General features: G+C 39.3%; 4 protein-coding genes across 4 annotated transcripts in view; 2 read left to right on the top strand and 2 right to left on the bottom strand.

The window, feature by feature from the left end:
- Positions 1-990: 990 nt before the first annotated feature.
- LOC144648175 (trace amine-associated receptor 13c-like) lies at positions 991-1,896 on the top strand. The gene has a single exon (XM_078507805.1). It carries the CDS (start codon positions 991-993, stop codon positions 1,894-1,896), a length of 906 nt encoding a protein of 301 aa, XP_078363931.1.
- Positions 1,897-4,431: 2,535 nt separating this feature from the next.
- Positions 4,432-7,776, bottom strand: LOC144652423 (uncharacterized). The gene is made up of 3 exons (XM_078512437.1): positions 7,216-7,776; positions 6,820-6,922; positions 4,432-5,007 (listed from the first exon to the last, which is right to left on the bottom strand). Exons 1-3 carry the CDS (start codon positions 7,561-7,563, stop codon positions 4,571-4,573), a joined length of 888 nt encoding a protein of 295 aa, XP_078368563.1. The 5' UTR covers positions 7,564-7,776; the 3' UTR covers positions 4,432-4,570.
- A 1,369-nt stretch (positions 7,777-9,145) lies between these two features.
- LOC144649633 (phagosome assembly factor 1-like) overlaps positions 9,146-24,702 on the bottom strand; it is a 31,219-nt gene continuing 15,662 nt past the window's right edge. Inside the window, exons 4-17 of the mRNA XM_078509166.1 lie at positions 16,779-16,822; positions 16,247-16,326; positions 15,741-15,820; positions 14,800-14,903; positions 14,187-14,299; positions 13,937-14,013; positions 13,313-13,369; positions 12,886-12,969; positions 12,683-12,765; positions 12,389-12,435; positions 11,732-11,781; positions 11,300-11,358; positions 10,539-10,611; positions 9,146-9,768 (exon numbers count right to left, since the gene is read on the bottom strand). Of these exons, the coding sequence (XP_078365292.1) occupies positions 9,691-9,768; positions 10,539-10,611; positions 11,300-11,358; positions 11,732-11,781; positions 12,389-12,435; positions 12,683-12,765; positions 12,886-12,969; positions 13,313-13,369; positions 13,937-14,013; positions 14,187-14,299; positions 14,800-14,903; positions 15,741-15,820; positions 16,247-16,326; positions 16,779-16,822 (1,029 nt within the window). The 3' untranslated portion in view covers positions 9,146-9,690. The remainder of the gene's footprint in view (positions 9,769-10,538; positions 10,612-11,299; positions 11,359-11,731; positions 11,782-12,388; positions 12,436-12,682; positions 12,766-12,885; positions 12,970-13,312; positions 13,370-13,936; positions 14,014-14,186; positions 14,300-14,799; positions 14,904-15,740; positions 15,821-16,246; positions 16,327-16,778; positions 16,823-24,702) is intronic.
- LOC144651608 (uncharacterized) lies at positions 17,116-20,338 on the top strand. Its single transcript, XM_078511549.1, has 2 exons — positions 17,116-18,350; positions 19,760-20,338. Exons 1-2 carry the CDS (start codon positions 17,116-17,118, stop codon positions 20,019-20,021), a joined length of 1,497 nt encoding a protein of 498 aa, XP_078367675.1. The 3' UTR covers positions 20,022-20,338.

Here is a 24,702-nt window from a genome sequence, read left to right as displayed (position 1 = left end):
AGAGAATGTATCTGTTTGGAAGAGGTCATGGTAATGAGTCAATGGTCGGCATTAAAATAAAACAAGGAAATAATAATTTGCTCCACGACTCTGGATTTGGAACTTGTAAAGCCTGAGGTAATTGAACAATTTATAGATTGGTAACTGGAAGTCGATAAAAGCAGTTTAACCACCTTAGAGGGGTTTGAAAAAAATTGACGTTTCGTGTGTTAGACCTTGATCGGAGCAAAATTTTCTTTCAACGAAGTGTTTCATTCCCTGCAGATGCACCACAGCGGTTTCCTTAGACACTAAATAATGAATTCTGAAATCCCTCAAAAAAAAGCCGAGAAAGGGGCGTCAGAATTTTTCGGGTCGATTTACACGACTCTGTCGCATGCAACTGATGTTGCGCGCGCTGTTCACGTCGCGCAAACATTGCACACAAATACACGGGCCTGTACACAGCTTTTATCACTAAATCTACATAAAGGCTATGAATGTCGTAGGGTTTTCAAACATGTTAAAAAGTCCTACGACATTTTTGTACGTGTTGTGCACAACAATCGTAAGCAAGTTGTAGGTTTGATTTACACGAAACCAATAAGCTTGGCGCATGCGAAAAAAGCCTTCTCAACGCCCCAAAAGGCGCGCTTTGCTTTGATTAACATTACCAAAATAACCATGATTTTAGGAACAATAACAAAACTAGGCAAAACGCAGATGTTAACTTGTAGAAATTTCTTGACAATATTAACCATGTAATCCATTAAACTTAGTGTCAGGCTAATAAAGCGCAAAAGAAAGTTTTTAAAATTAAAATTTCTGTTCGGTAGAGTTAATAGCTGCGGCTTTAAGAGAAAATCAAAGCAGAAAGTGATTTTATGGCCTCAAATTCATTAAAACATTACTAATCCCGTTCCATAGAGATGGAACATAAACTTGGCACACGTTTGCGATAACACGCAGAAGTGGTTGTCAACTTCAAAAACTCGCCTTCAACGGCCCAACATGGCTAACCTCTCCGGCACAAACAGTTCCAAGGAGTTCAGAAATATAACCATGGATGGCGAGGAACAAAATGTCCCACTTGACATTAACATCATTATCACCGTCATCTTTAACTGCATTACCTGCCCCTTTACAGTGTTGCTCAACGTGCTGGTGATAATGGCGGTGAAAAGAAGACCAAGATTACAGACTTACACCAACATCTTGCTGGCCTGTCTAGCGGTAACTGATACATTAACTGGTCTCCTAGTGCAGCCAACGTTTATTCTCTACCACATTGACCGGCACATGTTTAAACCATACCATTTTCCTCATAATTCAATTCTACTCTTCTTTACTGTCTCTTCGGCGGTTCATTTAGTGATAGTCACTTGCGAGAGGCTAATTGCTATCAAATTTACTATGCACTACCCTTACCTTGTAACAAATAGAACAATTAAAAAAGCAGTAATAACGTGTTGGGTAGTTGCTTTAATTTGTACGATAGTTAGAACGTTAAAACCATCCAGAAAACTTGGCGACGCAATAGTAGCTCTTGTTCTGATTTTATGCATTGTATTTATCGCGGTATGTTATGTTATTTTGTATCTCGAAACACTTCGCCACCGAAAGCAAATCAAAACGCAACAGCTTCCCCAAGAAGAGGTGGAACGATTCGCCAAAGAGAGCAAAGCACTTAAGACAACTGTTTATGTAGTCGGTGCTGTTATGTTATGCTTTCTCCCCATGGCAACTGCGTTCGTGATGTATGCAACAGGACTGAAGATCGCTTTTTCATCGCCTTGGATCCGCACGTGTGTCATGCTTAACTCTCTCCTCAACCCACTGATCTACTGTTGGCGACAGAAAGAAATGAGACAGTTTGTGTTCCGAATAAAGCCTTCCGCTGTGGCAGCTATTAATTAAAGCAACAGAACTCATAGACACTGTAGCTAGTATCCATGTTTAATTTCTCCATTTTGTCAAAAACAGATTGCAGAATTGTGATTGTTAACTTGTTAACCTACTTTCTGATGTATATAATTTGTGCACGACGACTCCACAGGCGTGTAGTTTTTATCTCCTCTCGTGTATAATTAAAGATTATATGTATGTACATATTTTAAAGTCTCAATAAAGGAAATATTAGGAATGGTTTTGACTCTCTCGTGTTAATTTATGTTTGAAAATTCGAAAAAGATCTGATGAGTTGTTTAGAGTTTAACGCGGGGGGAGGGGGAGGGGCGGAAGGGGGGGGGGTGCCCTCTTTTTGGAGAGCGATTTCAAAAACTCTGTTATACTTTTGCAATTAAGATTATACATGTCCTTTCACATTTGAAAGGAAGCTTACAGAAACGTAACAGGTTTTTATTTTTCCTTTTTCTCGTGTTACTTATATTTTCTGTAGTATCTGTAGTTCCTTTAGTCTTTGAAGTTCTTATAGATGCTGTATTTCTTGTCTTTTCCATAGTTCTTGTAGCTCAGGTAGTTCTTTTAGTAATGCAGTTCATCGGCGTCCAACACCAAACAGGGGGTTGGGTGGGGGGCGGGGGCGGTAATAATGGAGTAATAAAATCTGATACTTCAAAAAGATCATGTAAAACCTTGCTGTAACTTATATGGCAATATCAGCAATAAATTGTTTTTATTTAATATTCAGGTTTGAGTGTCATTTTTGCATGTTAACTAGCAGTTGGCTTTCTAACTATGGATCAAAGTAAAGACGACGACTTTTTTTTGACAGTTCTTAACATAGGTATCTAGATCTTGAACAGATTAAACTACAATAATAAGTACGACGAGTTAACAGGTTTTAAATCTGATTCTTGAATCATAAATATTGACTATAATTGCAAATAGACAACACAAGAAGGTTAATAAAAATCAAATTTCCGTGAGAAAATGTTCTTATATTATCAGATGTTCCAGTTTTTTTTGCAATTGCGCAACAAAATAAAACGAGAAAAATGTTTACAAAATTCAGTAAATAAATACCAGTAATATTAAAATACGACAGTGTCTCTGACCTTTTAAGTAAAAGATAAAAACTTAAATCATCATCACAAAAGCAAGAAATGATATCCCGATTAAAAAATACGGCGAAAGCATCAACCGGTGAATAAAGTACTTATCTTATATTAACTTCAAACAAAAGAAATGCAATGTTTGCTTTTGCAGCGACATCGTGTTGAAAATGTCAGTACTCTAGCAGACACAATGATAAGTAATCGTTGAAAGACCGGCCCCACAATCCTTTCGGAGTGGAGAAGGTGATGACGAATCCTTGATAGAAGAACGAAATTACGAAAAAAACCGGTTACTTTTTGACAGGTTAGCAGCGAAAAGTGATTGTGTCAAAATAAACAGTTGTATATTTTGTGGTTTTGCAATTTTTTTTGCAGACGTTGTCTCTCTCAGATCCTCTTAGATAAATGAGTCACTAACTGAAACTTCAACGGCGTCCACACCCCTCGCTAATATATTTCCTTTCCAGGGGCCTGTTTTCTTGAAAGCCCAGGAAACATTTCAGGCCCGTAAAGCCATTTTTAGGCCTGAAGCTTTGTATGAAGGGAGCCTCTGTTCTTATTAAAAATATCATGGAATAAAACAGCTCTGTGATCCTAAGGTTTCAGATTTTACTATGGCTTTTCGGGTGCGAAAACTTTTCGGGACCTTCGAGAAACGGGCCCAGGTATCTCGAGTCTGCACTGTAAGTATTTCAAAAATCGATAGTTTTTATAGCGGGAAACGCCAAAAGGTCGTCATAAATGACAATAAATGAAACACTAAACTGTCAATGTCATGATTTGATGATAATACAGAGACAAGCTTGAGCATTACAGATATTTTTGTCACACATCCATTAATTACAATGTGATTTTCATGCTGAATTTAGAAAGAACACTTAATCGTCTGCTTACTGTCAGGTCAAATTTGATTGATCAATATGTATTTGTGATCATTTGTGAATAAGCGAGCTTATATTCTCGTGAATTTGTACCCCCTCTCTGAGCAGCTTAAGTCTAAAAAATCAACAACAAAAAAATGAGCTCATAGTTCAGGCTTTTTTAGTTTTATTAAACACATACGTCGTTAAACACGGTCTACAGTAGTTATTTTGACGATCGTTTCCTTCAAAACTTTGCAAAAATGGACCATTTCAGAATTGTTTATTGTACCTTTGTTTCAAAATGAAACCTGGTGCAAAAGGCATTATGAGAACAGAAATTTACGTCGTAAAAAGTTCGGTAAATTATGGGAGTTCCTATTAATCGCCGAATGTATGGCACGACCGAAGTAACCTAACGATCACAGAAAAATAATATTATTCTAAAAGTTTCGCATATTTTTGATTTTTAGACGTACATATTCAAACGATTGCACAGGTAAACGTTCACTAATGTTTCCCTCCTTCTAACATTAACCACGTGCCTCCAACGGCCACTGCGCTTCTTCGTCTGGTTTGAGAACAGCCATGTCTCGTCTACGGCAAGGGCCAGTGAAACGGGTCGTAACTCCCGTAATAACTGGCCAGGGAATCAAAATTCTCTGTGGTCTACGCCATCTTCTTTGGGGCAACAGAGCGAGGCGAAATTTCTGATTACATGTACAAAGCGTAAACATCAATACACGTGTGTCCATCATTGTCGAGCTCTGTTCCATTTTTAAAATCTTCGTGGTACCAAACCCTGTACTCATCTCCAGCGGCCACTCTCAGGGGAGGGGAGAGCAGGTTAAACACCAGCTCTGACGAGTTGGCATGGTAACCAGGCAAGAGATACTCCACATTCTTGTAATTCTGTGGGAATATAACTTGGTCGTTCATATTTGTGACAATTGTTGCAATGTTGGGTCCTTTCTTGCATGCCCAGTGGCTTCCATAGGGCCAGGTTACATTGTTACACGTAACAAAGCCTGAGATATACACGAGCTTTAAGGTTGACAAAATTCCATTTGTCGTCATAGTGAAATTCCCGTACGCGTCATCTTTGGCTCCGAAGCAGACCTCGCCATTGTTTAGCTTAATCCAAGGAGCACCTATGTAATGATGATAGGTATTTAAACGCAAAATATTATCAACATTTTAAAAAGGGATGGCACTTCTCACATGTCGCATCCTCCAGATGCGAAATGAAAATTATGGTACGTTGCGGAGTCAAGCTTACTGCAAACTGAACATGCTTTATAATCTCATGAAACACGGTTATTCCATGGACAAAAACATGACCTTCAATCCCGGACGAAACCAGTTGAGACAAACGCATTTCACATATTTTTCGCGAATGTCTTGTCTTGGCAAACTTGTTAAAAACATGTTATCCCCCTCTCCCTCAACTCAATGTTGTTTTATGGGTTTTGCAATTCACCAGGCTTTGTTTCCATAAAACGACAACATTGACAACATTGAAATAGGGGAGGGGGGATTGACAAACATGGCTGTAGTACCAAAATTGGTGAAAATTAGCAGTGTCTCAACCGTTTTGTCCGGGATTGTCTGAAGTGCATTTGGATAATTTTGACGATCCCCGTTTCTTCAGCTAACTAAACGCCGAACTGTAATTCTCTTTGAAATGTTCTTGTGAAATGATTTTGGTCTAAGAAATAGTCTACACTGAAATTTGAGGAGTCAAATAAAAGGCTTCTTAGTGAGCATGACTGATGCAGGCCTGTGGCATTTGAAGGCTGCCCTAGATGCTGTGGTAGCAAGGTAGAATAGGTGTGTTTGTAGACGAATGCTAATGCTTTATTAATCGTAACGTTATTTCACCAAAGAATTTACCTATGAAACTTAAGAAAAAATAAAAATGTGTTTTAAATGTACGTAAGTGGTGATATTAGACCAATTTTTTACACTTTGCCGATACAGTTTAAGATGTACAAGCGAATAGAGTATAAGAAAAGGAGAGAGAAGGCGAAGGGAGAGCCTGGACGCATCGCTTAGAATTCTGCATACTGCGTCCAGGCTCTCACTTCGCCTTCTCCCTCTTTTACTTTTTTTTTCTTTTCCTTTTTTTCGCGCGGAGAGCCTGCTCGCAGGCTAGGGCGGATCCAGGATTTTTCTTAGGAAGGGGTGCACCACTAAGAAATGGCTTAACTGACTGTTTTTTTTTGCAGAATACCATTGTATTAGAAAGCCGCAGGTCATCCGTCTCTGCATTTTATCAATACAACTTTTGTAAAAAATACTCAGGTTGTTGTCTGTCAGCTGTTTAGGCTTTGATGGTTGGCTGACAACTGGGCGTGAAAATGTCCATGCCAGGGCACTTTTATGTCAGACCTGCCAAATTGTTCATCAATGCCGACACTTTACTACGGCTTCCTCAGCATGAAGTGACTTATAGCATTGCTACTCCCCCAGAGTTACTCTACTTTCCAAAGTTGGGGAGCCCTAAAGGCCAGCGAAAACGAAGAAACAGTGTCGTGGATACGTTGTTTACCTTACTGAAGTTTAACTTTTGCGCGCACACGCAAATTTTGTTCTATAAGCAAATTTAGTTTTCGAGAAGCAGAATTAGTTTCTAAAATTCTTAGACACCTTTCGCTTCCGCAGCGAATGCTTTCCATCTTTCGCCCCAAGGAGACAATTTTGAGAAACGATGCTTCCTCCTTCCAGAGTCCGGCAGCAAATATGCACTCTTCTCAGTTATTCATTTGTACTTAGCCTGCGAACAGACTCCCGGGATGTGTTTCCGCGAGCGAAGCGAGTGGGGTTACGCGAACGAAGCGAGCGGCGAACGCGAGCGGAAGAGCAGGACCTGAGGGGGAGTAATATTTCTTAATTGAACAGTAATTATCGCGATCGAAGGAAACCTTATTCAACAACTGTTTTAAACCCAACATTTATTGTACCTTGTTCAATGCTGCCCGGACTCCGTTCGCATATAAAGCCATTGGAACCGTACAGTGGACGGCATGTAGCCCCGTTCTTGCATGGCCTGTATTCACACGGACTCTGAAGAGAAGCAAAGAGGTAACATTTATTGAACAGCAGAGAAACGTTGGAAAGAGAACTCGAAAGAGAAAGATAAATATATAAATAAAACTGAACCATAGATCACATCATGGAACTTATTATATTTGTTTCTCGGCTTGCGATTGATGTTTTGTGCTGTGTAAACCTACAAGGATTGGAGAATGTGTTTGTGGACATTTTCAGTTGAAGATTTCAACGAAAATGAAGTCAACTCCACATCTGAATTTTCATATTATTTTTTTTTGCACAACTCTAACAGTATATTTACCTACCGCCATACTGTAATGATGATAAGACTGACTTGGTTCAAATCTGTCTTGAGAAGTGTACTTGTCTTCGCGGAGCAACTCGCAAAGACCATTGCTCCCCGACTTAACAGCAAAGTTAAACGAGAGACAAAAACTATGTCTCAGGCATTCTAGCGCACAAGCCATAGCGTCAAAAGTCGTGATAGAAACATTCGGTCTTACATTCAAAACGAAATGAAAATGTTCCAAGAAATTCGTTCCGCTTTCTCTCCTTCCAAATCCTTGATCAAGGCTATAAGGAACGTTTTCTGAAAAAGCAAAAACTGCAGTGAAAGAAATGCAATAGAAGAAAAATCTAAATAACCATGGCATTTTGCTGGTAGGTTAGAAGCGTTTCCGAGCCAATTCTAAGAGCTATGGTGAACTGACGTCAAGCTAAACACAATTTAGGGGCGTTTGTTTAAACACTAAATGGAAGTAATCTTGGATAAAATCTTTGCGATAACACACAAGTTTCCTCTTAGGTTTTGCAATATTTACATAGCCTGTGAAATTAAAACCTAAATCAGTTTATCGCGTTCAAGATATCTTGAGCAGATAGAACCAAAATTTTTAATTAAATTCTGGCTTCACAGAGGTCACAATTACTGAACGGAATTAAATAAATACAAAAAATAAAGGAACAAAGATGACTTGTTCACCTGTTTTGCTTTTGTATTTTTGCCTATATTTGAAGCAACAATTACAAAAGACATGTTTTCAGGTAATTTTTGTGCGAACGATGTTGATTTTATTTCATGTGCCATATAACATAAGTAAAAAAAGGGGAGCAAACTTCCAATCCATTATCAAAAATATCGCTCGATTCTCGTCAATTACCAGCCGCTATAGTCACACTATAATTGTAACATTTTCTCGCATTTATTGTACATGCCTCTATTGTTTTTTTTTTAGCTATATGTGCGACCATTTACGGTTCAACCAACAGTCATTTCAAATGTGTGAACCATCTCGAACTGTTCCCCTCCCTTATCAATTTCCAACAAGTAATTTTCTTTTCCGTTACAAATCTAATTTCGCCAAATAAAAACAAATAACATTTTGCAACAAGCACAGAAGCTTGTCGAGATTTATCAGGCGGAAAATTAGGAAATTATGTGGCCGTTCGCGCACCTTTTCAATAAAATTTGAATATTAACTTTTGGAGCGCTTGTTTAAATATTAGAAAAAGGATATGTCTAGTTTCGTTATGTGTACCTCTCAGAACGTTAACTTCTGAATGACAGCATTTGATTTGTTTACACTAGGTGAAAACATATCAGAATAAAGTAAATATCGCCTTCAATGTTCAACTTACTGGGTGATCAACATCTCAAAAGGTGGTTGGGGAGTGGGGAAGGGGAGGGGGGATAGGAGGGAAGGGGGAGGGTGAAACAGGAAGGGATGGGCCGTCCCCGACCCCTTGCTAAAACCGGGTCATTCTTTCAACAAAAACCTCAGTCCCGGCCAAAACTTTTGAGACAACTAACGAAAGGTTACAGTTCATCTCAGTGTTTCAGTGTTCGCCAATTCATAGTACATTTATTCCCCATCTCCCCTATTTAATGTTGTTTTTTTCGAAAACTTCTCTCGGCAGACATATTTTAGCAAGAATGAATGGCAACATTGGTTCGGGGGAGGGGTGGGGGCTGTTATCATGTCATATGTTGACATTGCAGTTTAAAATCATAGCGAAAAAAATTTGAAAACACAAGTTATCTCAACAGGTTACAGATCCACCACTGCTAAAACTCTACAAGTAACTGTCAGGTGACGCACTGATGAAAATTATAAATGAGAAAAATACTTGACTTTACGACGGAATGGGCCGTTCGCAGGCTACTTGATTGACCTCTTGCCGCGGGAAAACGTATCCCGGTATAAAAGAAAACGAGAAGGAACAATCAACAGTTTTGTTTTTAATATTTCATGTTTTTAATTTATTTGATTATTTTACACGAACGAAGTCTGGGAAACTGACATATAACAATAACAATATCTGATAAAATATGATTACTTTTTATCTACATTTTTATAACAAATGGAAGCTATTTACCCAGATAGCTGATTTACATTAATAATTGTACAAAACCTCAAGGTCAACGGGTAGTGATCACGCACAACTTTAAGAACAATAAATTAAAAATCAATAAAATCACCGTATATTAAGTGATAAAACCCAAGGAAAATACATAACAATATTCGCCAGCAATACTGACCAACCAAAGTTAAGAATAACAGCAATACAGTACTTTTCAAAACTAAGTAATGTGGTTAATGAAATCACAGTTTCTAGTTCTTTTCAAAAAGTAACATGCTCTTTCGAAACTACCACTAGAAATAAAATTGTTCTTATTTCGAAAGCTGCTGCAGATTTCCAAGGAAATACTTTGCTGTTCAAGTCACTCTGACGTCACGTGTACAGCACGTGATCACCCGCCAGGCCAATGAACTTCAAGTTCACGTAACAAGATGGTTGTCAGCCTTGTTGCTATGGGGATACAAGGTCACAGACGCCAGATGGTTATTAGCCATCACCTATAAAAAGAAAAATGAAATATTTGAAAATAGAGGAGTAACCAGGCTGAAACATATCAAAAAATATAAAAACGTTCTCTGGTTAAAAAGATTTTTAAAGATAAGCTTTCGTCTACCAGATAAGCTTTCGAACACTAAAATAGAAAGAGAAAATTACAAATGTAAGCAATAAATGTGCCAAAAAACTAAAGAACAGTAAAAAATATGCGGTAAAAACGTTTTTTTTTTACTGTTCTTTAGTTTTTCGCCCATTTACTGCTTATATTTGTAATTTTCGCTTTCTATTTTAGTGTTCGTCAAAAGCTACAGACTGGTAGCCGAAAGCTTATTTTTTAAAATCTTTTTAACCAGAGAACCTAAAAATGAAATGGTTTATTTCAGTTCCTTTCTGTTTATCCAAAAGAAGAAATGAGGATTGGAGCGCCTTCTTACTATTCCCTTAGCCTCATTTATTGACTCACAGCCGGCGTAATCACTCCTTTGTGAAATGAATCCAAGTAACTGCTCAACTAGCAAAGTTTTTTTTAATCCAGTGACTAAGGGCGGTTTCCATTAGTCAGAACTGGCCGGCCAGACCGGTATATTGGAGAACAGAATTCTGTTGTTGGTCAGTTTTGTCCTGTCAAATCGGTCAATGCATAAATAACACACACTGTTGTGGTGGTTTTGTGGGAAAATCTCGTGGGAACTGCCTATTTCACATTCAAAATCACCGGACCGGCCGGCAAGTTCTGACAAATGGAAACCGCCCTTAGTAAACGATTACAAACCTCGAATATCATGTGCTGTAGGTTATAGCAGAAGGTGGAGCCAAACGGGTTGGTTGTATTAGTAGAGGAAGACCTAAGAACAAAGCAAAAGAAGGTTGAAGTCAGCACAATAAATGGACGAAAGGCTTTCGTCAAGCGATACACACAATTACATTCAAAACGAAGAAACCTCAAACAAATAGTTTACCTGTACCAAGACAGAAAAGCACTAAAGTGGTAACGATAAACGAGGAACAAGAACAAGTTCAGTTATGAACGACAAAACTGAAATACTTTTTTAAGTCGAATCAATGTAGATGTTAAGGCTATTTCACTGCCGGAGGGTTGAAATTACAGATAAACAGCAGGCCAGCAAGGGGGGAGGGGATGCTAGTCCATCACAGGGTACCTCCCCCAGCATTATGTCGCCGGTACCCATTTATACACCTGGGTGGAGAGAGGCACTTTGAGAGTAGAGTGACTTACACAAGCACACAACACAGTGCCCCGGCCAGGGCTCGAACCCGGACCGCTCGATCCGGAATCAGGCGCACTAACCATTAAGCCAACGCGCTTCCCATGCAGGCCGGTAAAGCGTAGCGATAAAGTAAGAAGACTGACGTTAGATTTTTTATGGAACTGTTTTTTGTAAGCTAAAGGAAGTTGACATCGCATACACGGTGGCAGTTTCTTACATGGTATTAACCTAACAGGCAGTAACGTACATTGTAGCCTGATCAATCATACAACTGTTTGTTAAAATTGCACATTGTTGACCTTACCGATTCAATACAACAGGCGCCTCCACTGGTTTCCCCAGATAATCCTGAACACTGTCCCACTAAAAATAGGAGGACAAAACTGCGTTACCTTTAAAAACCATACATTCTTGTTTATCCCTCAACTTCAGTAGCGCTTCATATCGCAGACGCGAAATGCCGTTTCTCTTAACACTGATTCGGAAGTCCTTTACAGAGGTACCGGTATGTCAAAAATAATACCAAGACATGTTTAGTTCCTGTTCTTGATATTTCATAAGCGTAGTCCAATTTTTATAGCTTACAAGATGTTAATTTTAGAACAACATAATATTTGACATTTTTCCGTGGCGATTCACGAAACATTTATTGTAGAAAAAAACAAAGATCCTTTGGCTTTTCCGCGTGCTAAATCGTCCGATAGCCCACAAAACTTGATGGGGTCGAGAACTATACCTTGGTGCACGGAGTCAACACAAACGGTGTCCCTTCATCAAGAACAGAATCTGCAACAAAAAGGACAGACGATTGGAAAATGAAACAGCGCGAACGGGGATGACTGTCCTGGTACATTCACAACTGTCATCGCGCACAACGGGACCTGAAAGAAGTGCATACTTCTCGGCTGACTACGAATGGCGAAGCGGAAAATATTTGGCCCCAAGTCGAGGTCACAGACTGTGGAACGCGCTGCGCTCGGTCCGTGCGCCACTGCTGAGAGAAAGATATTTACCAATTTGACCTGACCAATATTCAGAAGTTATATGACCACTTGGCTCTTTGTATGTTTTCTTTTTCAGTAATTTTTTGTTCGCTGATACAGATCCTTCGATTGTAACTCCGATTAAAAAGGAACAGTTTTCACCCTCCCTTGGCATCATCGGGGTTCCACAGGAGTCAGATTTGCTTTCAGCCGGTTCACCATATAGTCCAAACTGAGATTTAATGTCAGGATAATATTGTTTTAAATATCAACGTAGGTCCGTGCGCGTTTCTAGCAGGGCTGCACAGCGTTTACCAGACCATTTTGACGCATTTGGGTTCATCCCGTTATCTAACATGTACTCCACAACACGAAATAGTATGAGGAGGGCGGCGTTGCAACTGTGGTACCTTTAGAGTCTCTCTGTATTCCAATCTTAAACTCACAGCGCTGATACCTACAAGAAGGAAAAAAAAAACACAAAAAAGAGAGATCAGCAAGTGCGCAAGGGGAAACAAAAATTATGTTTTAAAAATCTAAGGAAATCAAAAAAGCAAAAGTGTCACTTTCACACTCTGCCAATGATTGACATTGTTACAAAATTCAGAAGGTAGATACAACTTCTTTTTTTCTATTTTAATTGTCAACCACTATTAGCGAAGAAAATGACCATTTTCTAAACATACCATATTGTCAGTACTCACATGTTGAAGTTGTAGTGTCCAGGAAAGTTAGTGTGCAGTATAAACTTCTTTACTAAATGACTGCATGCGTCAAACAAGATGTCCTGACGTAAAGAAATGAAACACAGGAAATCCACTTATTATTGTACTCACATATAGTCCACAGAAGAACCAGTGAATAATCTCATTCTTAGTAATGGTGCAGTAAAAGGTCATGCACTTACCACTCCAAGAGTGAAGTAGTTGAAGAAGTAATCAGAACTCTTGGACTGCGCAAGTTTGTGAGGAGAAGGAGAGTGGATCCGCATCTAGTAAGACAGCAAGATGAAGATTGAATAAAAGAAATGACAACAAGAATTAAATGTAATTTTAACCATAGAGCCTTAAAGCATTCTTGATTTGTCTTGTCGAGCTCTGTTGACATTTCTTTTACATAGTGACACGCTTTTGACATTTAAAGCAGCTTTTGTAGATGGATATGCGACAACAGTGAATGCATTTTGTGCCAGATGTTAAATAACCATTGAACTATCAACAGCACTGGACAGAATGGCTGGAATATGAAAAACAGGAAGTTTTATCCTGAAGCCCAGTGACTTTTACTGACCTTATTAAATGTAACTGCTCCACTGGTTACCGATATTAACTAACCTTATCTTCTGCCTTGTAGAACACTTTACAAGGAGAACCAAGGGAACTTATGACATCCTAGAAAACAAGAAAAGAGGTTAAATATGGACTAATATTAAATAACACAAAAGGGTCCTTGCTAATTTCGGTTTGCCCCATTTTACACACGCTTTCAGTTATGTGCATAGCTATCTTTCTCCATCCATCTTTTGACATCGCCTTTTGCCGTGCTGTTTGAAATGAGCCAATCAAAACCAATGCATACCGGTGTTGGTTTCATGCAAATGAGCCCACAAGGTCAGAAAGTCATGCTAGTGGCATGCTAGTTTGACGGATTTCAATCTATCTTGTTTGTTTAGTACGTTGAAAGATGGATGCATGTTGATAAAAAGCTGCTATGCCCGTAACACTGAAAGCGGCTGTAAAGAAGCTCTAGATCCCCACTGACAGTAGAGAGGAATCAAAAAGTCATCACCAGAGTAAAAAACCTGCGCAATTACACCATCATGCACGCTCAGTATTACAAGGAGACTAATTAAAAACCTTTGCAAAAATTTATAAATAACATGTAGTTAAGTTCTAATTTCTATTTCAAATCCCACTTTGCAAAGACTCTTAATGCATGAAGTAAGCAGCAGTTCTGACCTGACATGAGTCTCCATACATCACATTTCTTTCAAATGTTCTTCTTCGTAACTCCAAAATCTTGCCAGGACCAGTGCCTTAAAAATTTAAAAAATCAGTTACATCCTAATACTGCACTCAGCACTGCAATTGGCAATACATTTTGTAAAAATTTAAATCGTTACATGACCAGGTCCTCTACTTATTTGACAGTTCCTAATTCTTCATTCTTTATATTATGTCTCTGTTATCTTGTGTTTTGACTTCTTACCTTCAGCAACAAGAAAACACTTGAGACCAAGAACTTTGCCATCCTGGTTAATAATCTCAATACTATCAGCAAAACAGTTGCCATGGAAACACTGAAGTGGGAGAGGTGGTGCCCTGAAATCAATAAGAAGTATTGTAAAATTCATCAAATATTCATGCAGGTGCAAACCAATCCCAGTACAATATTCAGATCACATGTACACGACTGTAAACCCCAATACAAATCAAGCAATAGAATTAACTTTTGATACAAACTCCTGCTCAGCTAATTAGTATTCATTAACTTTTAATACAGATATGTAATTTATTGTTTTCATTTCACAAGTAGAATAAAATATTCGCGTCCGATCTGTATGGCCGTTTACAATGACTCGCCTATCGGCTTGTCATTGTAAACGCCCATGGATACAGATCTCCCGCTCATATTTCATCTACTACTTAAAATATATTTTATAAACAATTTTATAAAGTTAAACATATTTTTACAACTAGCTGTTTGCCTATGATATTGAAGTAACATTAAATACAGAAAAAAAGGAATTTAGTGTCTGCTGCCACACGACCAATAGAATCAACTTGTTTATTCCAAATGTGGATATATAAAGTTACCTTACCTTGCATCTGTCAAGCTGTTGCCATGGTAAATGGACATTCGTGACACAACTGGTGAGGATCCAGAAGAAAACTTGAGTGATCCTAATCCATGAGTATAGTATGGCTGGGGATAAACAAAAGAGAGTAGTACATAAGATCTTTAATACTAAAACTTATACTAATGTAAATTTAATGTATTCTGAGTATTTTTTTTTGCTTATTTAAGTTAATTTTTTTCTCTCAGTCCTGTTTTTGACCCTGTTAGTAGTAATTTTTTCTTCCGATCTCCCTAATTATACATTATTACTCTCCTAAAAAATATTTGTTTAAATGGTATGTGGACTATTTTCTATATGTATAAGATAGGCTAGTGTTTGTAAGTTCTTTTTTTTCTTTTATTTCTAATAAGGTTAACCTACATTGTATTGTAACTGTAGTTCGTAATGTATTGTTAGTTTTTTTTGTGCAAATAATATCTGTAAGTAGGGTAATAATAACGCTGTTAATGTAATGTTTGTAAATGTGTGAGCAATCAATAAAAAAAGTTAATTTTTTGGCTGTAAAATACTCTTTACTATCTTTTTTTTGGAAAAATAAAATGGTTGTTGTTGTTGGTCTTTCCATTTTCTTCCACTCAGATGTGAAGCAGTCATTGAAGCCTTAACCAAGGTAGCAGAATTAATGCAGTTGGATAACTGTCACCAGCCTGGACTACAATAATATTAGACAGTTTTGCGCGATCAAATACTTGCTGTTTTTATTTTCAGCATTTTTATTGCTATAAATATAATAAAAAACAATTAGTGTCTGGTCCTTTGGAAAACTAGTCAAGACACACTGAGATTCAAGAAAACAAATCTAACTGTTTTCCCTTGGAAGCACCTGAGCCATTAAGTGCATACTGCATGCTGATACATGTATACAAAATGTTGTTTTAATTAGCAATGTTTGGTATACATACCTCAAACTTTGAGTCAATGGGGAAAGAAAAAGAAAGACCTCTGAAGTTTAGAATGAACAGCTGATGGTTGGGATCATAAACTGGAATTAAAACAGTTTTGATTAACGATGAAAAGGTTTACATATGATACAAAGACTTTAATATCTGTGCAAAATGAAAACCTTGACAGAAGAAGTGATATAATGCAGAAAGCTTTTCAGGGCCGTAGGCAAGGGGGTGCAATGGGTGCATCCACCCCGCCCCATGGGCCACGAAGGTCCACCAAATAGGGGAGTGAGGGTTAAAATGACTCTCAGAATGCAGTTAATGTGGACTTTAATAGTTATTTTTTTCAAAATTTCTAAGCGGGGAATACCCCCGCACCCTGGGCCCCCCTGCCAAGACACTCATGCCTCCGGCGCTTGCACCCACTTGTCAAAAATCCTGCTTACGGGCCTGCTTTTATCTATAAGAAGTTCATTCAGCAATTAATCTGTTTACAGAAACATGTACTAGAATATACAAACCTCCAGGATGGGTTGCTCCAAAGGACATGTCAATTTGTTCTATTGTGGGTTGGACTTGTGGAGAATTAAAGTGTACCCCACTGCAAATGAGCAACAGCCTTTGTTTAGTAACACAATTAAGACATGGAGGTGAGATGTGGTGGTCTACATGTAATGGTTAGCATGCTGGAATCTGAGTTGAGTGACCTGGTTTGGGACCCTGGCGGTCATTGTGTTCAGTGTGTCCTTGGGCAAGTAACTTAATTCTTATAGTGCCCCAGTCTCCACACAGAAGTTTAAATGGGTGAATAATAATTATGCTAGCTGGGAAACTCACCAAAATTGCTAGGAACAATCATCCCATCTACAGGAAGAAGAAATATGCCCAGCCACTTTTCATTTGAAATCATGTTTTGAAAAATGGAAAAAGCTTTAGCAGTGTAGGCTCCTAGCATGAGTGTGACTCTAGTTATACACAATGCTAAGGCTTAAAACTATATATATTTATTGACTGCCTGCCATGTTAAAAGTTTATGTTAAAGCACATTCATACCAGTATTTTAGCTTGACTTTGCTCATACTGTAAACTTCAATTATCTGTGTAATGAAACAGAAAATTTTAGCTCATTACAAAAAGCTGCATGTAAAGTGCAAAAAAAAATTATTATTCCAAATTCAGTACTTAGTGTATCTCGAGGTAGATTAGAAGGGGGGGGGGGGTGGGGGGGGCACATGTAAAACAAATCAGTCAATAGCACTTATGCGGGATGACGTCACAATTTATTTTGATAACATGAAAGCGAGGCTTGGTGGTGAACGATTCGCGTGGTTTGTTTACGATCAAAGAGAAATATTAAGTACTTGTGTTGTTTTTGTCGCTTTTTGTTAAAATGCCTCACTGGTGTATTGCCTACGGCTGCACAAATTCTTCCGACATGGAAGACAAAAAGTCCTGGCATCGCTTATCACTCGAAAACAAAGAGTTGCTTTCCAAATGGATCGCGAAAATACGGCGAACAAATACGCCAGTGAACGAGCACTCCAGGATATGTGGAGATCACTTTGAAGCTGAATGCTTCACCAAAAAGCCGGGTTCTTCTCGTGTTAACTTAAAGACAGGATCTATTCCGACTAAGTTCTGCTTCGTTCAAGAGAAAGAACCGAGAAAGCCCCCGAAAGACCGTAAACCCGTCGAGAAACAGCAAAAGATTTCAGATAAAAGCTTATTCACCGAAGGGGCAGATGATTGTATCGAAAATGACATTGAGCTGGAGGAGTCTAACGAGGAACACTTAAAAAGAAGAATAAAAGAGTTGGAGCAGGCACTAGAGAGCGAAATTATCCGAAGGAAGACAGCCGAAGCTGCCTTAGAAGCTAAACGATTTTCGGTAAAAAATTTGCTGAAAGACCCCAAGGTTTTTAAGTTCTACACCGGTTTTACTGAAGAACAGTTTTATTGCCTCTTGGAATTCTTAGGCGATGGAATGAACAATCTTACCTACTGGGGAACATCAAGTGCTTCCAACTCAAACAGTGAAGATTTAGGGGGTTTAAAACCTGGGCCGTCGAGAAAATTAACCACCGAAGATGAGCTGCTTCTTGTGTTGACAAGGCTTCGTGTTGGAATGCTCGAACAAGATTTGGCCGTTCGGTTTGAGATGTCTCAATCGCACGTGTCTAGAATAATTACTACCTGGGTTAATGCGATGTATCACCGTTTTAAAGAAATAGACATCTGGCCAACGCGTGAACAGTCAATAGGAAACTTGCCTGAAAAAGTTAAAGAGTTTTGCCTCACTTTAAGGTGCATCATTGATGCAACAGAAATTTATATTGAACAGCCAAAAAACCCTGAGGCTCAGCAGCTTACTTTTTCTACTTACAAAAATCACAACACCCTCAAGTCCCTTATTGGTATCAGTGGTGATGGTGCCGTGAACTTTGTTTCGACCTTGGAAGGTGGATCAATTTCAGACAGAGATCTAACTGTAAGATGTGGCATACTTAGCAAGGATTGGGCTAAGGGGGATGTGCTGATGGCAGACCGTGGGTTTGAGATACAGGACGACCTTGCACTTCTTGGTGTAAAGTTGAATATTCCACCTTTTTACCGAATGGTAATGAGGTTATGTTATGGGCCGCATTTTCTCACTCGAACACTCACTCACTCACTCACTCGATTCTGATATCAAACCGCAATTAATTTATCATTAAACGAGAAACGTGCTGATGGAAAGGTCTTTTAAACGCATTCAGCACATGTCAATCAGAAACAAATTATTCTTCAACCTCGTTCCAGGGTCTTTCTCTTTCAGGGCAGTAAACTGAATTTCACAAAACAAATCGAAAGAGAATCATTTACACTTATCCTCTGGTGATAAAAGAGAATAGAATTCGCTCAACGAAGCCTCAGAGCATAGGCTAACAATGACCCATTCACGTAAGAAAACATTCAAAGACGCGTTTTAGTAAACACAACATTCATGCACGTTTTTGTTTCGCGTCACATCATCTTTGTGTCACGTCATCCGTTCTTCATCTTTTTGAGTCGTGCAAAAACGCGCATCTTTCTCTCAAATTTTATTCGCTGCTTAAAATAACGCTATACGTGCTGGCAGAAAAGTAAACATATTTAAAAAACAAATTTACTTAATGCTTAAAAGGATCAAAGGTTACACTTAAATATTTTTTTGATGAAATAGAATTCGCGCTACGAAGCCTGAGAGAGCGAACCATCAATGATGCAATTCCCATGGAAAAATAAAACATTCACAGGGAAATAAAGTGATATTGTGTTACATTATTGAACGCTTATTTGAAGAAAAAAAGCTATCAATGACCCATTCACGCAAGAAAACACTCGAAGGCAAATTAAGTGAGATTGTGACATTACTGATAGCACCTATGGACTACATATAGTTACGCTTAAACTGTTATAGAAAATTATTATTGCATGTGACGTGATTTAATAAACGTTTCAGCTCACTGGAAAAACACAAATGCGTAGCACGTTTCTGTTTCGCGCTACGTCACCTCGTGTCACGTCATCCGTTTTTCATCTTTTTGAGGCGAGCAGATCTCAAATTTCATCGGCTGTTCAAAAAATAACAACGCTTGTCGCTGCCTAACCTCCCACGCAGTCATTCTTAGGGGCGATTGTGTTCCACACCGTGTAACGCAATCGCGGGGAGGAGTGTAACGCGATCACCCCTAAGAACGACTGCGTGGGAGGCTAGTCGCTGCCCGGTATGTATATTATATATGTGCTGACAGAAAAGTAATTGAACACACAATTTATCGCATCTAAGACAGTAAAAACCATATTCAAAGGTTACAATTTATTTTGGTGGTGAAAAATAGAATTTGCGCTTCGAAGCCGGAGAGCACAAAGCATCAGTGACCCATTGACGCAACTCACATGAAAAAAAAAGCATTTAAAGGCAAATGAAGTGAGACCGTTACATTCTTGAACGCTTATTTGAAAAACAAAACGAAGGACGCCACTTCATCGAATTACCATGAGGTTGCTCGAAGAGCCTTTGATTTAAAAGGGAAAGGCCAATTTGAAGAGGATGAACTTGTGGAAACTCGACGCATTGCCAAGTTTCGCATTCATGTTGAGCGAGCCATTGAGCGCATCAAAAACTATCATATCTTGGACTATGTACCAGTCACTTTGTGCTCATCAGGTGTCATCGATCAAATTTTCTTTGTTTGTGCAATGTTGACAAACTTTCTGCCACCATTAGTGTCAGATGACAAGGACAGCAGCAACACGACTGGAACACCTTACTGATAAGTCTCAATCCCTACTCTGGTAAAGTAAAGTCTGTGTCCGAGCCATGAGGCTCATACAGCCGGAGCTTATCCCGGTTTCCGTAGCATTAAGCGACTAGGAGTATTGCTACCCCCCCTGGATGGGATGCTAGTCCATCGCAGGGTTACCTCCCAGCAGTAAATTCGCCGGTACCCATTTATACACCTGGGTGGAGAGAGGCACCGTGAGAGTAAAGTGTCTTGCCCAAGAACACAACGCAGCGCCCCGGCCAGGCCTCGAACCCAGGCCGTTCGACTCGGAGTCGAGCGCGCTAACCATTAGGCCACCGCGCCTCCCTCCCTACTCTGACCTGTAGATAATTATCAATTATTCACCGAAAGGGAGGTGAATAGTGGGGGATATTTATCAAGAATCGAAGTGGCAAGGTAAATATCCGGGGGGCGCACTCCCCTATATGGCCTATACGGGGACGTGCCGCTGGATAGGGTATGGTTTTTAACTCCTCTGGTCCTGAACAGGGTATATAATTTCAAGCTCCTCTGTCCTAAACAGGGCCTGAAGCTGTCCTAGACAGGATATGGCTGCAAGACTGTCGTCCATGTATTGTTTTCGCTTTCGCTTCAATAAAAAGCATTAGTTTATTCGGTGGGATAGGTGTTTTTGCATTTCAATGCTTCAAACATCGAGTATGGGACGCAATCACAATAAAGCGTAAATGATTGTTGATGTTGCCCTTTGTCCTAAATAAGGTCTTAGAATAGGGGGTGTTGTCTTACACAGGATAGGTATTTTAAGTTTTTATTGTCCTAAACAGGGTCAGGGTTTCAAACCTCCAGCGGCACCCCTATACCTAAACTTAGGTCAAGTACCCCCCCCCCTCCCCCCGGGTAAATATCCACCACTTTCACTAACAGAGCTGAATAATTGTAAAATTATATCACAGAAGCTCAATGAAATAGTGACCAAAAACATTACTTTTGGTAGCCTAATCACCTCTGCGTAAGCCAATAACAGCACGCGGAAAGTACTATTCATTCATATTTTATTATGTGTAGAGCGGGGTTGCATATTACAATGAGTTAACTCAACATGTAAGCATTTGCATTGTCAAGAATTTACAGGTTCACATATAATGTGCATGTATTGCCATGTAGTAGAAACAATTATTTATGCTGAATGTTTTGGCAAATGCAACATGTTTTTCAGAATACAGATACTACATTTGTCAGTCTGTAGGCACACTAAGTTTTGGTTGAGATTTTTACTTATCAGCTTTACAGGTGACATCAAATAGTTTAAACATTTCTTAGATAAATGTTCTGATTGCTTCAATACAATGGTTATAAAAATTAAGATTTCCGAAGTAAAACTGGCATAATGTGGGTAAAATAGAAATCAGTTAATTTTGGCAGAGAAGTTTCATGCCATTTCTCATCAAAATAAATCCTTTCCACATGAACTCCTTGGTCACCAAGGGACAAGTCAGTCATTAAAACAAAGTCATTCCATCTTAGCCCAGAAACACCACACTGACCTTGAACTTGTTTATGGTAGTGATGGTTTGGGTCTAGCTCAAGAATCTCGCCATTTTTTAATAAACAAAATGATTTCTTTTTGCCAAACTGAGGCTCTCTCTTTGCTTGGTATGTTTGTAAAGGAGTCATTCCCTTACCAGACTCTATACATTTGATTTCAAGTCCACCATAGGGAGGGTCACTTGTTGGGTCATAGACAACTCTATCTGGTGAAGCTCCAAGCCAACTGTATTTAGGATTAACAACAAGACCACATGGGAACACTTTGATTCCAGGGTGTCCATGTCTTTCTTGGTATTGTACATAATAATTGGCAACAATGTCTTCATTACTACGACCATAATTTAGGAAACTAACATTTAAATTTTTATGAGAATTTGTCAGTCGTTCAACAAGTTTTGTACAATCTTGTTTTTTTCTTTTGAGAACTGAACGGAAATTTGAAGCAGTCAATCTGCATTGTCGATACTTGAACCACTCATTGTTATCAGATTGGTCTCTAGTGGACGACTCGATTACAGCAGCTTGCTCAGCATTCACCTTTACCTTGTTGTTAAACAGGATCTTGGCTTCTTCTGACAAATCATGTGGAATTTCAATTTCCCCCACAGTAGCATCATTTTGTGGAAGCTTGATTGGCATATCGGTTGACGAGCTACAACTAGCTGTCAAAATTAAATGAGATCTTGCACCAGGTGTAGGGCTAGGTGAGGAAGAAGTGAGAGGGGTTACTGTTTGGGCCAAGGGACTAGGTTCTAAAACTGTGGGTGTGACTGGCTGGGATGGGTTAGTCCATTCCACAGGTTCAGACATCAATGGCCATGGGTTGTTAAAGCTTGTAGCTGTCATTGGTGGGGTAGTGACCCTACCTGGGGGAGGAGGTGAGGGTGTGGGAGGTAACCAATCCAACCTTCTGGGGTGAAAGCCTTTGTGCCTTGGGGCATCCTGTGATGCAGAAGTAACAATACTTGTTGTTGAGTCAGGGGTACATGATGGTGTTGCCCCTGGGGTAAGCAGTGATGCACAAGGGGTTGGGTAAGTAACACCTGGGGAAGTGTGAAGGGAGGACACTGCATTTGTAGGGGAAATAGAAGTTGTGGTGGCTGTGACTGAAGAAGGGGAGGTATTAACAAGGCTGGCTACATTTGATAAGGCCATTGAAGGCGTAGTATTCAGCACTTTAAGAAACGCACAAGGCTTGGATAACCCACTGCATAACTCTGACAGTTTCTTTGTGGCTTCTAACTGATCCCGGCGATGTTTCATGGGTATGGCATTGTAGTCTCGAGGAATTGGCTTAGGATGCGATTTCTTTATCTTTCCATATTCAGCACGTTCAAAACAGATCTCATAGATCGTTTTGGGATCCAGTTTCTTTTGTCTTGGTTGATTCCAGGTTTGTAAGCGTGAGGTACAAGCTAGGAAAGGTTGAGTAAAACCAAGTCGCACAAATTCTTCAATTGCATAGCAAAAGGCCGCGATGTGTTTACAGCTTCCTGTGGGCCCTTTGCCAGCTGAACAGCCATCTTCAGCGTACAAAATTTCAGCAGAAGGAGAAAGGACGACGTGGATTTTATATTCCCGATCTTTTCTCATTTCCGGTAAGCACACAGCGCTTAAGTAAACATTGCTATCGTTCCCTTTGATGAGTCGTATTCTTTGAATATGTCCGGCTTTAAATAGTGGGTACGAATGATTGTTTACATGGTTAAAATCGCCAGCGATTTCTCCATCACATACTTTTTGTGTAACGAAGTAGTTCATCATATTCGCAAGCGTAAATTCAGGTAGAATTGTTCGACCATCGGCGATTCCTTTCCACAGTGCGATAGGAGGAGGAAACATAAGCTCATCATTCACCGCGTCGCCGGCGTTTATACCCAGATTTCGCCTCTTTCTAGCGATATTTTCTCCGTTGTCTGGATCAACAAGATCCTTATCCAGACCACCATCGATATAACTCTGAACTCTAGAAGGGAATTTAATAAGTTTTTCAGTCAAATACACTGATCGTGAAGCATCGAATCGCGAACTTCGCGTCTTACCTTTCGACCAAGGACCGCTTTGTGCCGCTTAATTTTGCTCCTCTTCTACAGGAAAGCCATCTTTTCAATTCGGGAATAGTTAGACTACTAGCATTCTTTCCTCTTAACGAAGCACCAGCGATATCGTCCTCAGTTAGAGTGATTTTAGTCGAATTATTTGCAGGACACACATGAGATTTTACCGGTTGTGGCACAACTTGCAAAAAAACCGCTCGGGCTCGCCTGGCTCGCTGGCTCGCAAGGCCAACCCTGTGCTAGGAATAAATATCAATTGAACAAATATTTTTAAGGTATATACACCGAAAAATGGCTGCCGCAAGATATTCGTCAGAAGTTTTGCAAGCTATGGAGAAAAACCTCCGTGAATTTCAAGAAAACCCCCAAAGAAATTTAACTTTTTTATTAAACCCCCAAAGAAATTTAACTTTTTTATTGGCCCACACCGATTTTAACGAATGGCTCCGAGTATGGAAAATGGACATACCCGAAACCGAAAAAAACAACAAAGATCTTTTAATTTTTGCAAAAAAACACAAAAAAAAGTTTTATGAGCTTTTGGTAAGCGAAATTGATGACTTACAAAATTTAAAAGCAAGCTTTGGACTTGAAGTCAAATTTTCGAAACAAAGAGACGGTGAGAAGCAATACATGGAACACTATTTTAGAGAAAGTGAACCACACCTTTTTTTAAAAAACGACAAAGACCAAATAAAAAAAGAGTTTGACAAATTTATTGACAAAGCAAAGGGAGAAATTGAGGGTTGGTCAGAGAACGGCTCTGGGTGGGCCATTGAAAGAATAACAAATGCGTACATCAACGTTGCGCGTTATCAGCCATTGAGAGGAGGAACTTATTTGCCTTTGCCCCCAAAGTTGGCAAACAAAAAAGCAATTATTAACGTGCAAAACAGAGACAACCAATGCCTAAAATGGGCTTTGAGAGCTGCATTATTTCCACCAAGAGATGGGAAAAATCCACAAAGAACAAGCAGATACCCAGTTGACGACGGCATTAACTACAATGGAATCGATTTTCCAACTCCACTAAAGCAGATTGACAGGCTTGAGGCGCAAAACAGGGACCTTGCAATAAATGTGCTTGGGTGGGATTCAGAAGAC

Source organism: Oculina patagonica, chromosome 4 (genome assembly GCF_052425735.1).
Source record: "Oculina patagonica isolate OP01 chromosome 4, crgOcupat, whole genome shotgun sequence".
NCBI lineage: Eukaryota > Metazoa > Cnidaria > Anthozoa > Scleractinia > Oculinidae > Oculina > Oculina patagonica.
Note: the sequence above shows the minus strand (reverse complement) of the source record. Positions and strands in the feature narration are given on the sequence as shown.

Excerpts from the sequence above, each read along its gene's own strand:
- LOC144652423 (XM_078512437.1), bottom strand. The coding sequence starts at position 7,563 with ATGCCATGGTTATTTAGATTTTTCTTCTATTGCATTTCTTTCACTGCA. Across the intron at positions 6,923-7,215 it reads ATCATCATTACAGTATGGCG|AGTCCGTGTGAATACAGGCC; the intron begins GTAGGTAAATAT and ends GCTTCTCTTCAG. Across the intron at positions 5,008-6,819 it reads TCCGGGCAGCATTGAACAAG|GTGCTCCTTGGATTAAGCTA; the intron begins GTACAATAAATG and ends ATCATTACATAG.
- LOC144648175 (XM_078507805.1), top strand. The coding sequence starts at position 991 with ATGGCTAACCTCTCCGGCACAAACAGTTCCAAGGAGTTCAGAAATATA.
- LOC144651608 (XM_078511549.1), top strand. The coding sequence starts at position 17,116 with ATGCCTCACTGGTGTATTGCCTACGGCTGCACAAATTCTTCCGACATG. Across the intron at positions 18,351-19,759 it reads TTTTACCGAATGGTAATGAG|AGCCTTTGATTTAAAAGGGA; the intron begins GTTATGTTATGG and ends GGTTGCTCGAAG.